General features: G+C 48.4%; 1 protein-coding gene across 4 annotated transcripts in view; it reads left to right on the top strand.

Moving 5' to 3' along the window:
* Window positions 1-637: 637 nt before the first annotated feature.
* LOC128880352 (homeobox protein prospero-like) overlaps window positions 638-13,051 on the top strand; it is a 71,603-nt gene continuing 59,189 nt past the window's right edge. For 2 of the 4 annotated variants that reach the window (XM_054130352.1, XM_054130353.1), the window contains exons 1-3: window positions 638-3,420; window positions 4,408-4,893; window positions 8,008-8,162. In XM_054130352.1, coding sequence (XP_053986327.1) covers window positions 841-3,420; window positions 4,408-4,893; window positions 8,008-8,162 — 3,221 coding nt within the window. In that variant the 5' untranslated portion in view covers window positions 638-840. The remainder of the gene's footprint in view (window positions 3,421-4,407; window positions 4,894-8,007; window positions 8,163-13,051) is intronic. The other 2 variants (XM_054130354.1, XM_054130356.1) reach the window with 1 other exon arrangement.

Consider the following 13,051-nt stretch of genomic DNA (forward strand, 5'->3'; position numbering starts at 1 on the left):
GAGGATTCCGCCCGCGAGAGCACCGGCCTCACTTTTCGTGGCTATCAACGTGAGTAATATCGCATCGACTGTCGCGAAGAAACGTAACAACGGTAGAAACTGTAGCGGAAGCGGCGGTGTCGGCTTGAATTGTCATCGTAGTAAAAACGTAAGGAAAAACGGAAGTTGCGGAAACAGTCCCGACAACGAGCCGCGACTCGCTAAGAGAAATCGTCGTCCCGAGACGAAGACGAATCGCCGACACCGAGTCACCGAGAAGCCCCAGCTGTTGGCGTCAGCTCCACGACGGAAGGAGCGGGGTGCGGAATAGTGAAAAGAAGGTGCAGAAAAACCGAGGAACGACGGAAGAAGTGGCAGAGGAGGCGCGAGAGAAGGAGAAGGAGGAGAAGAGGAGGAAGCAGGAGTTCGTCGGGAAGGAGAAGGCTGCCGACGTCGTCGGCGGCGGAGGCGGAGGAGGAGGAGGAGGAGGAGGAGGAGGAGGAGGAGGAGGAGGAAGAAGAGGAGAAAGAAGAGGCGGCGGCGGCAGCGGAGGAGGAGGAAGAAAAAGAAGAGGAGGCGGCGGCGGCGGCGGCGGCGGCGGAGGAGAAGGAGAAGGAGACGCCGAAGACGAAGAAACTGGAGAGGGTAGAGTGTTGACGATCAGAGTGGGGACGACAAGGTAGAAGGAACGACGAGGAAAGGCGGCTGTGGTAGGGGAAACGGCGAGAGCACAGAGTACAGAAGCAGCGGCAGCGCGCCGAGCCACGAGGGGCTATTCGAGCGCGAAGGGGAGGGGTGACAAGGAACCCTGGCGGGGAGGGGACGCGGAGGCCTTCGGGGGGCCGACCAACCAGACGGCCGATGATGTCATCGGGGGAGGAGACCGAGTATTTCGCCCCCTACGGAGCAACCACGGAAAGCAAGCAACAGCAACTCCAGAAGAAGCAGAAGCGCACCAGACAGCGCGTGGACGCCGGCGAGCCGCGCAACAACTACTCGAGTATACCGCACTTCACCTCCCGGCCATCGTTTCACGGCGGTGGTTTGTACGGTTCGATCTTCGGTGGCACCGGGCCAACGCTTCCGCAACAACAACAGCCGTCGCAGCATCATCAGTCGCAGTCGCAGCAACAACAGCAGCAACAACAACAGCAACAACAACAACTCCAGCAACAACAAGCTGGAGCGGCAGGAAGTCAAGGTCACTTAGGTACAGCTACGACGGGTCCAACCGCTCAGCAGCATTCCGCCCACGCGGCATTCGGCTTCTTCGGGGCACCGGGTTACGGCCCCGCCAAGATGTTGAACGAGCTGCTCGGACGACAGGTCAAACAGGCCAGTGACGCCGGTGGCTCACCGCCAGAGGGCGGCCATGGGATGACTGGCGCCGGCATGGATCCTGCCGCGAATTTGCAATCGGGTGCTGTTGTTAATTGCGACGATCCCGCCACCGCCGAGCTCACGCAGCACATGCTACGCGATATACTTCAAGGGCGCAAACTGTCCGCGCTCTCGGTTCAGGAACAACCGAACAATAATAACAGTATACACAGCAACAACAACAACACAACAGCGGATCTACTTAAGTCTCAGCAGCAGCATCAACAGAGCCCTCAGCAGCATCAACAGAATAGTGATAGTGCGCGTAGTGGAATAGTGCAGAGTGGCGGAGAGGACAGTGGTGACGGGAATAACCTCGTGAATAACGCGAATCACAGTGATCGTGATACCGTGATGCCGGGCGATGCCGAGGATAGCGCCGAGGACGCAGCCGCAGCCGCACGTGCTATAGAGGACGTCTTCACCGAAGCTGGTATGGAGCCTGGGGCCAATCTCGATGGTTCGGACTGCGAACAGAGTTTGCCGCCCAGTCCCACGCAACCAAGGTCAGGGTCAGTTTCCGTCAAGGAGGAGATACAGGACTCGTTGAATATCAAACGGAGCCCGAGTAACTCGCCTTGCCCGATCGTGCCCAAAATCGAAACGAATTCGCCGACGACGGAAATAAAACGCGCTCGTGTCGAGAATATTGTCAGCACGATGCGCAGCAGTCCTGCCCTTCAAACGACCACGGTGAACGGTTGTAAAAAACGGAAACTGTACCAACCTCAGCAGCAAACAGTGCATCACGTTCTCCAGCATAGTGTCAACGACACGATGATGGACGACGAGGAGGAGAGCGAAGAGGAGGAGGATCCTTCGATGATCAGGCAGAAACGCGAGGAGAAGGACAACCTCAAAAGTCAGCTGAAAATGCTGCGCGAACAGTTGGTGATAATGCAGCAAAAGTACATAGAGATTTCGAGCAGAATGGAACCGGACACGAGCGAGAGCGGCGATGCGCCCGCCAGTCCTCAGCAGCAACCTCAACCACCACCACCGAGACCACCGCGACCTCATCCACCACCGTACAACGGCCTTCCGGCCATCCCACCCGAACACACGCACGCCACGGCAGCTATGTATCATATAGGACACAAAGCCTACCTCGATCAGCAACACGCTGCTTTGGAGAGAATGAAGCAACACCAGGAGGCTGCGGCGAGGCAACAGCAACAACAGCAACAGCAGCAACAACAACAACAGCACCAACAGCAACAACTGCAACGACAAAATTCTCCACCACCCCCTCCGAGTCAACCACAGCAACAGAGTCAAAGCAATACCGGCCCGTCCACGCCGCAAATGCCACAAATGCAAGCAACGAGTACGCCTCTTCAACATAAAGACTTCCAAGAGAGGTTAAGTGTCTTTAGAGGTGCAGCGGCAGCGGTTAGCTCGTCGGGTCCTCATATCACTGGTGCGGATTTGGAAGGCTTGGCGGATATTCTGAAAACAGAAATCACTTCGTCTTTGACGAATCTAATTGACAGTATAGTGACCAGGTTCGTGCAACAGAGGAGGTTTCTTGGGAAACAAAGCGAGGCGGCGCAAGTTGCCGCCGAACAACTAAACAAGGATCTCCTTCTCGCGAGCCAAGTACTCGAACGAAAATCGCCTAGGACGAAAGTAGTCGATAGAGGAGCACCACAACCACCCGGTGGCCCAAACGGGCCACGGGGGCCCCACAGTGGCGGGCCCCCTCCTCCGCAATCTACGGGTTTCCCTCAAATCGGGCCCATGCCTGGTGGCCCCCATGGTCCTCATTCTGGCCCCACGGAAAACAACCTTAATCAAATGAACCAACTGCCTCCGCACGTGAGGTCTAGCAACGCGATCTTTCAGGCACCGAAACCGCCGACGATATACGCTATGGCCTCCATGCAGGCGCAGCAACAACAACAGCAGCAGCAGCATCAACAGCAACGCGAGCACCAGCAGAGAGAACAGCAACAACGCGACCAATACTGTAACATGAGGAGCGACGAGAGAGAAGTCAGGGATTCGGAACAGAACGAGGCCCTCTCGCTCGTGATGACGCCCAAGAAGAAACGTCATAAGGTAATTATCGCTTTCTTAACTTTCCAACAAAATAATCAATCGTAGAGTATGAGAAAATCGTTCTAAAAAGCATTAAAGTTTCGATAATTCGATCGTTACTCTCGTCTAGAGATAGAACAAATTTCTAATAATTAGATTGCGAATGTTTATGGCAAGCGAAAATATGGAAAAACGTATGAGAATGTTTATAAATGTAAAAATATATAAAATATTAACAATAACAAACGTGTTACACTGTTTAGACGATGATACATACTTTCAATTAAATCTCAATTCTTTATACGAATCTGTAAAAATATAAATTTGTCTTTTAAACAGTGTAATATATATATCGATATTTTATATACTTTCGCATTTATGCACACTCGCGTAAACATGTGCAGTCTACTAACAATTATTCGCTCCTTTCCAAACGAAATTAAAATTTCAACTGTACAGTAGAATATTTGACAGTGAACAGAACAAAATGCCTAATCACATAGAAATCATGAATATATTACTAGTCGCTGATTTTATTCGAGTAAAATTTTCAAGCATATCACTTAGTGCACCAGACTCATTGAAAACCTATAATTCGATTCTACCTTTCTAATATAATATTCACCTGTGTAGAATTAGACATTAGTATTACTTATCTATAAGAATACAGTCAGTCACGAAAGTCTATACACGCTCTGTAATGCTTATAATGTTATTAAAAGTATACTTTATAATAAGGTGAGGAAAATTCTGAAGATATACCAATATTTATTATATTCAGAATAAAATTAGTCAAAGTAGTTTACAAGAAAATTGATAAAAACAAACTTCGATACGTGCTATTAAGCTTCAAAAGAGTTCCCGCTATTATTACGTTCAAGCTTTGTTAATCTTGCCTCACCCATCTCTGTATACTACGTTAAACGATCGTGCGTATATTTTAGTGACTGGCTGTAAATACACATTGGAAGCTTGAATTTCACAATTGTAAATGAAGATATCAATTAGTATTTTCCTTCACAGGTGACGGACACGAGGATCACACCGAGGACCGTGTCCAGAATCCTGGCGCAGGAGGGTGGCTGTTCGCAAGGAGGCAGTGAGAGTCCACCGCCCCCACCACCACCGAGACCCTACCACGCGCCACCACCGATGCTGCCAGTGTCTCTGCCAACCAGCGTAGCGATACCAAACCCAAGTCTCCACGAGAGTCAAGTGTTCTCGCCGTACTCGCCGTTCTTCAACCCTCACACGGGTCATCCTGGTCAGGTACCACCCCCGGGGCCACATCACCTACCTGCGAGTCCTCCAGGTGGAGGCGTAGAACTCAGGGACTCCCCACCATTACCCCATCCGCCGGCTATACTGCATCCTGCCTTATTGGCGGCTGCCCAGCACGGCAGTCCGGACTACGGACACCTCAGGATGGACAGCAACGATCGGGCGAGCGAATGCAACTCTGGCGACATCAGCTACGACGGAGTTCAGCCTACAATATCCTTTTCTAATGCTACGTCGAGAGGAGACTATAGTTTGGGAGTTGGTGAACGTCCAGAACGATCCGATCTAATCCAAGTTTCTATTCGCGACCAATGTCCTTGGTCAGCGCTCCAAGGTACGCGAACGCGGCAATATGGCGAAAGAACAGAGTCTGGACGTTCTCCAAAGAAAGTACAGTCCAACTTTCGGTATTAAATCGGGAAGAGTACGCGGCCAGAGCTGGATAAAGCGACGAGCGAAATCGAGCGTTAAAAAGCAGTAGGAAAGAGTTGATGACGATGCTTAGGAATGTCTTTTTTTTTTCATCCCCCCGTAGAAGGGAACGCGAAGCTGGGGAAACTTCGGAAAACCGCGTCGAGTTCTCCGGGAGAAAAAGCCGGTTCGCCAACAAGGAGAAGGAAGTCGAGAGAATGGCAGGAGGTCGGAGGAAGCTCGGACGAATGTTAGATTAGTTTGCCGCGGAGTTAGGCTAATGTTGGCTGCACCTACGAGTAGAGTTTGTCCGGCAACAACGCGCGAGGTCGAAAGTTCTTTGCCTACTCGGCCCACCCTCGGCCTCGAGTCTCACCCAACTTCGCAAGCCAATAATCTGTCCCGCAATTTCGGAATTTAACCGCGGAAACGAGAGAGGAGGCGGTCCGTGAACTTCCCATCAGGAGCGTCTCCTCGACTTATCGTAGATAAGCCACTTCTACTACTTCTCCCGCCGTATGAGAATCCACGGAACTCCAGGGTCAACTTATACTCGATCCGTATCGGACGCGGTTTTACACCTCCGTCGTATTTTACGGCCGCTTCGCAGCCATTCGTTCGATCTGTCAGACAAAAGAATTTTTAAGAGCGATCCTCTTGCCGATTATTCAAGGAGGAAGGCGGTTAACTTCTCCGGAGATATTAGTCGACGCAAAGATGCATCTTCATGATCGTTCCAAAGGGGACCAGAGAACAGTCATCCCCTTAATTGTAATGAATATCTCGAATCCCAACGAATATCCTTCGTACATTTTTTCCAAGTCACTTTTTGCCATGAAACATCCGCGATCTACTTACGATTGTCTACGAGATCGTCGACAAGATGGAAGTTGGTTAAAGATAACTGGTATCTGACGTGTCAGTCCTGTCACTTGCCGAAAGCTCCGGCAAATATCGGACTTACAACCGTGAAAAAAAGACGTGTGTCGCGCGGAACGGGGTAGGGCGTGTAAACGCGGCGGCAACGATGCAACGACGGAACTGCAACTGTGTGTGTCGGTTCGGGTCGTTCGATCGGCAGCGCGGCGTTCTTTGCCACCTTTTTAGCCGGCCTTTGATGTAAAATCAATGGCGCATTTTTTCACTCCCTCCTCTTGGGGTAGGTCGAGCGCATGGCCGCGGCACAACCTGCTGTTCACCATTCTCCTCTGAATTCACCCTTGTCTGTCACTGGTCGTGCCGGCCTTCAACGTATCCGAATATGCTTTTCACGCTGTCCGAGTTTCCTTCCCGGTTCTGCGTTCACGGGGATCGGGTACGCGCAACAAACGAGAGGGTGGCTGCGATAGGGTGAACGATTCGACGCGTACCTTGAGGTGGAGAGCAAGGATGTAGCCTTTTGGGACGATCGTTTAGTGGTCATTTAGGGAATACCGATTATAACTAGATGGTATCGAGGTTAGATGTCTGAAGGTGTTTGGAGCGAACTAGGTATTTAGGGTAGTCACTTATTAGCTATTTACGAAGAGGAGTTTAGCATGGATGATGCTATTGTTGTTAGACCTTTGAATTAGTCTTTTGAGACACTTATATATTAGTAATGTAAATTACGTTATCTTTTCACTCGTGATCATCTCGTTGCATCATGTTCGGGGATATATTTATTTCCGCCTGCGTCGTCTTTTAAAAATCAGTTCAGATTAATGATGGCGATATCGTGATCATCGCCCCGTAAGCGTTGCTTCTTTTTTAACGTTGGAGGTGTGTCACTTACACGGTATAATGAGCACCAGACGCGTAGGTGCGGGCGGGCGCGTTACAAGGGTACGAGGAAGGACCAGCTCGATAATGCAAGGGTGACTGCGGGGCGGAATAACCCTTATTACAGTCTGGCATCTCGTTATCACCCATCGACGTTACTGCAAACGCAAAATGCGACGCCCGGTGCGCGCACGTTTGATGCGAACGGCTACACTTGTCGACCCGTTCGCTCGTGAACGACGACTTCGCTTGTACGATGAGAGTTCTCGCGCTGACGGTAACACCCAATGACTATAGGTGTTCGTGAAAATTGTAAACGCCTCGTGGATTTTCCCGTCTCCCTGCGGAATTAGATGGCTTTACGCGGATCGAGTGTCCGCGAGAACGCGACGACTCTTTCCCGATTATTCCGTGAAAGCTTTGAAAATCTCCACCGATTTTCGAATCGGTAACTTATCGGTACTAATGCGTTCGATCTCTGTGCGCCGTCTTCTTGCTACTAGATGCACTTTTTTTCATCAATGATTCGAGAGGTCCAACCTTGCGATATAAAAATTTCTTCTCGACGGTATTTCTTTATCGCAACGAGAGGCTCCGTTTTCATTCTTACAAAAAGGAACGCATCCTCGGGGAGGTTTTCTGGTTGCTTAAGAGCCAGTCGAAGTCACAGACGATTCGCAAGAGATTGAACACACGGATTAGCCAAATAAGAATGCGATGAAACCACATGAAGAGATCCTATTACCGATAAGGAGTCGGTAAGGCTTCCGCTGAGGATACGGCCAATCGTGGGCCAACCTCGGCGAGAACGTTGGACCCCTACTACCCTCGCGATATCCACAGCTTGTACGATTTCTAATCCAATTTGATACGAAGGAAAACACGATTAAGTTTGAGATAGTTGCGTATACAGAAACAGATCGCCGTCACGGAACGTCCTTCTTCTGGATCGTTTCGTTTCACCTGGCCCCGTGCTCTTCCCGTAATCGATAAGTGAGATAGCGACTGCGTAGAGAGGAGAGGGAGGGGAGGGGAATGAGATGTATTCGAGAGTCGCCAGCATACCGTACTTTTTTCATAACCAAAGTCCACAACAGAAATTTCCACCGAATGCATTCTGCACTTGCAAAGAGTATTTCCTTAACCGCGGTGAACTCGTCGACGCTGACGCCGATGCATCTGAGGAAGGCGAAGCTAATGTTCTTCTGGGTCAGGTACCCGTCCTCGTCCATCCTCAAGATGTACTTTCCCGACATCAAGTTCAATAAGAACAACACAGCGCAGCTGGTCAAGTGGTTCTCCAATTTCCGGTGAGTAGAGCAATATTTACTATTACACGCGGAAGTTGGCTAAGGGCTGTTGCGAGCATCGTACGCGTTCTCTCAAGGAGCCGTTATCTAATCCGATTAAAATTGCAACACGTACCGTAACTATCGAACGTTGTAACAGCCCTCGGTCCTCTTTCGTCGACCGCATGATCTCTGATTCCACGAAAAAAAAAAAAACCCTTGAAAAAGGCAGTCGCTGTAGGTGGTACACGATGATTTGCATAACGTTCGCCACACGATCGTAACTGTCGACAAGAACGCTCGTGCGAGGCCCGAGAACACGAGATCTCCGATATGAGAAATCGTGGACTCGTAGATCCTAGAGCCATTGGATTTCTCGTGTTTGACAACGGGTTTCCTACGCGAATTCGCCATGTCCCGTCTCGTTTCGGGGAAAGAAAGAACGTGATCGTGGAAGACGTTTCTGGTACGCGATCCCGTTCTGGTGTATATGCAAACGAGAACGAGCTTTCCACGGGATCGACCACTCCCTACGCAGAAACGGTCAGAGCCCAAGAGAGTCACGATGGGTGTGTCCGAATCTTAATTACCCCTCTTCAGCCGGGGATAAGTAACGTGGCTACATTGCCGCCAGGTATAGAGCGCAGGAGGCGGTGGGTACCGACGCATACCGGCCAGCAGGCATTAGCCTGATTATAATTAGCCTGAGTACAGTACAGATCCGAGATATAAGGCGGTCGAAGAGGTCGCACGTGGTCACCCCGCTACATTATTGCCGCTTTCTTATCGCGAGAGACACCTATGCTTCTGGAAGCCATAAGTTTTCAGCCGGACCTCCGACATTTAAACGCGTCGACGACTCCATTGTCACGGTGTTTTGGCTCCTCTTAGGTGATTCGTGTTGGAACGTTTTGAATACAGTAATTAATCGAACGGTGAACGCTTAGATAAGAAGATATTGCTACTTTTGTTTCATCTTTGTAATTGTCTGGAAGGACTGAGCCATCGGTCGCGTTAAAGAAGGGGATGAATACTTTAATTGTAATTATCTTTGGAAATCGACTTTAAAAGCAAGTAGTTTTTTCTTAGGTCAAGGTTGACTGGAATTCTTTCGTATTGTCGATGTCTCTATCGCGTATCGCGTCGATCGTGTTTGTTCGGTGACACATAACTTCTGGTCGCACTTTATTTGCACATGCAACGTCGGCGAATGCACGATATTTTTATCTTTTATTTTACAGTTAGCGATATCCTCGTATTTAAAGTTTAAGACTGAATATGTAGAATAAACTTTGTAAAATGACGCCGGAGAAAAACACTTTCAAAGTCTATACTGGCTCACGAAACGAACAGATTGTACGTCAAGGCGTTAATGACAATTCTTGAACGTCACTTTTAAAAACACATACAACGATAAATAATATTCCGAGTGAAGTTACACTTTTGAGATCGCCTGACCGTTGAATTTACCCCCTTTATTTCGTCTAGGGTTAACGTCGATACCGTCGGCTGAGAATTGCCAACAGGAACGCGTGCACCCGTTCGCATTAGAAGTGCCAAAAATTTGTCACGAACTTGACACCCCGAAACCCCGCACTCAATTTTCCCCATCGATTTTCAATACGTCCATCACGGCCGGGCCTGCACGGCCGATCTCCGTACGAAATATCCGAAGCACTCGAGCGACCCAGGGAGGCAAGCCGCGGAATTTAATTAACGCAGAAAAAGGTCCATTAAAAACGCTACCCCTCGCCCCCGACGACAATGAGGAAGGGGCACACTTAAAATTCTGCCGCGAAAATGAGCGAAAACTTCGTTCGAAAATTCGTTCCCGGGGAAATATAATGAAAACCAAATCAGGCTCGCGTAGCGTCTCGATTCGTTTCGAATTTAGGCGTGCAGGGCGGGAAGAGAGAGAGAGAGAGAGAGAGAGGGGTGGCGGGCAGACCCGGGAAAATGTGTGGTGTAGCATTAAAAATGAGAGAAAAAAGAAATTACGGGACTTGTACGTCGCCGACTGAAAAGCAAAGGGTACAGGCAGATCTGTTGCCGAACAATTTGTCCCTCGTGCCGTATACCTCGGCTGCTCCGCCCTTCGACCCCGTGCCCCCCTCCTGATTCGTTCTCTGGAAACAATTCCATCGTAGGCAGCGAGAAGGAGAATCGTTTTAGAGTGGTTGATATGAGAGAAACGGCTGCGGAGCGTGTTAGCGAAAGTTTCAAACGTCCAGAAAAAATCGCATCGGAGCCCGGCTTCCCGCCAGTCGAGCACAAAGCTAATTACCGGCTGAATATATTTCGCTACATTTTGTCATGTTGGCCGGAGGGGTCTTCGGTCTCTCTTCTTCGACCTGACCCACCCCCCATTCTTCCCTGCTCCTTTTCCTGCGTCTCGTGTAGTGCCGGCGCTCCCGATGACGAGACCAGACGAAACCAGCAAAACACGAGGGTGGTTCGCTGGGAATCTCTTTCAGCGACGATTGAAACCGCAAACGGCAACCCTGTCCACCCCTGACGCGTTCCTCGCGTCGTGTTCCACGGATCTAGCGTCCCAGGATGCTCGTCAAGCGAAACGAAATCGAGTTCCCGAATCGAATATGCTGTCAATTTTGTTTCGACGCGAAAAACACGAAACGTGGACGATTACGTGTTTATGATATTCGAGTTACTTTAATTTTCGTATCGAGCTCGATAGCTAACGCGTCGCGATAAGTTGACATCCGAGAGCAAAAAATCAAACGGATTATAATAAAATATAATTTTATAGATGTCGAGCTTTCGCGTTTTATGTTCCTCAGACCGAAACAGATGCGAATCGATCGAGTGAAAAAGGTGGAGAAAAGTGCACCAGGGTGCCGTCAACCCGTGATAAAATTAACACATTCGGAGCGGATCGCTCGCAACGCATAAACTGTTGCGGGTTCGTGAAGAATTAACCCGCCCAAAGGGGGGAGAAAGATCTCCCTTCGAACCGTGCCGCTTATAATCTCAATGTTTCTAGCCGCCGGTGTCCATAAATAATTTCCACGTCTACCCCGACGGGCACCCTAACGATCGTGAAAGGGAGAAATTGAAACTTTCCTCTTGATAATCCTTGCATATCAGTTTCGTACAAGTTTCCCGTAAAATGGCGATTAAAGGACGACACGAAGGTGCCAATCTCGCGGCTCATTAGGCACACTTTCACCCTACGGACCTTCTCCTTTGACGGCTAATCACGTAAGGGTTTACCCGGGACACTTTTTCCTCCTGGCTCTACGACAGTCGTCGAGCGTGCTCGATCTGATAGCCTAATGCACGGCTTCCTATGCGGAAATGCCTCGCCACATTATTCTACGCTGCCTACGTGTAATGGCCACCCTTCGCCCTTCCCGGCGCGCGGTCGTCGGTTGTACTTTTGTCACGAGAACCGCTGCCCACCCTCGGCCGTCCTTTTTTAATCTTTCGTCGCGTCGAATCGTTTCAGACCTACAATAGGCCACCCAATCGACCACCGTTTACTTGCACCACGTATTTTGTTGCCATTATAGCTATATCATTACCAAACACGTCTTCTGTCGTATCATGTTTGCATGAACAGTATTCTATCGTATTTTGAGACTGTCCTATTATCATTAACTCAAAAGTACTTTTTCTGAGAGTAGAATTCTGGAAGTAAATTCTTGAGTTTGTATATGTTGGAAGTCCTAGAAAATCCATTGCGATTTATCGAGAACAAATTGTTACGAATGATAAGAACTATTTTCACGCGTTAAATGTGTAAAACTATTCGAACTATGACAAGTTCATCTGGGAAATGCAGGCAATGCGAATGGTATCCGGACTATTAATCGGTTACGTTAATACGTTCTTAAGCGATCGATCGTCTTCTCCCCTCCACTCGGTTTTAATCGTCAAATCGCTTTCGACGGCGTGAATTATAGTCAAGATTAAGATAAGAAACTGTCAGGGGAATGAATTTTTGGATTGATCGAGTAAATATCGGAGAATCGCCCGGGGGATCGATGTGGGTTGATAAAAAGTCCACGATAAACACGATAATACTAGAAACGCACGCTGGTATTTTCCAAAATTACCGAGGCTACCAACTAATGTTAGAATTTAGTTATTTTATTTAGGAGACGGGGACACTTTAGAGTACAGTAACATTATATTGAGATTCATTGTTGTCAACGATAGTAACTTTTCTCGTATTCGATGAATGAAAAGATAAGGCTGCGCCAGTGAATAAAAAAAAATTTTTTTTTTTAAATATAATTGGTCTCCGAATTGGAAAGTCTGGCTATAGAAACGAGGTGTCTGAATCTAAATGTCCTAAAATTGGAGATTCTAGAAATGGAATCGACGTGTCAATCTAAGAATATAGTTGTAGCCTAAACAGAGAGAGTTTTCTGCTACGCTGAATAATCCTGTTAATAATTTACATCGATATAATAACCGATTCTACTTTAATTAATCACAGATTAATCAAAATAACAGTCCCAAGTCGCGCGGTAATAGGCTAGTAGTCACGATGATCGTCGATTTTTAATGATATCTTTACTATTTTATCAAAATAAAAAACGAACTTATCGCTGGTGATTTAATATTTTAACGAATGATGCTCTGATAATAAGAGTTGCTCGACTTAATTATAACCTACTCAACACGCAGAATTTTTTAGTGTTTAATTTCAATATTACAGAAGTACAAGTTCTAAACTCGATATTCGACGATAAATCGATTTCATAATGACGCATCCGAGAGAATATTAATTTTGGCCAGGATTTCGAGAAAACCTGGGGGATCGGTCCCGAGGCGAAAAGGCGCAACAGCGAGGGGAAACGGGGCAGGAAAGGGGGCCTGGGAAGGAAAGGAAACCAGGAGAGAGAGAGAGAGAGAGAGAGAGAGAGAGAGAGAGAGAGAGAGAG

The sequence above is a fragment of the Hylaeus volcanicus genome, chromosome 7 (assembly GCF_026283585.1).
Source record: "Hylaeus volcanicus isolate JK05 chromosome 7, UHH_iyHylVolc1.0_haploid, whole genome shotgun sequence".
In the NCBI taxonomy this organism is placed as follows: Eukaryota; Metazoa; Arthropoda; class Insecta; order Hymenoptera; family Colletidae; genus Hylaeus; species Hylaeus volcanicus.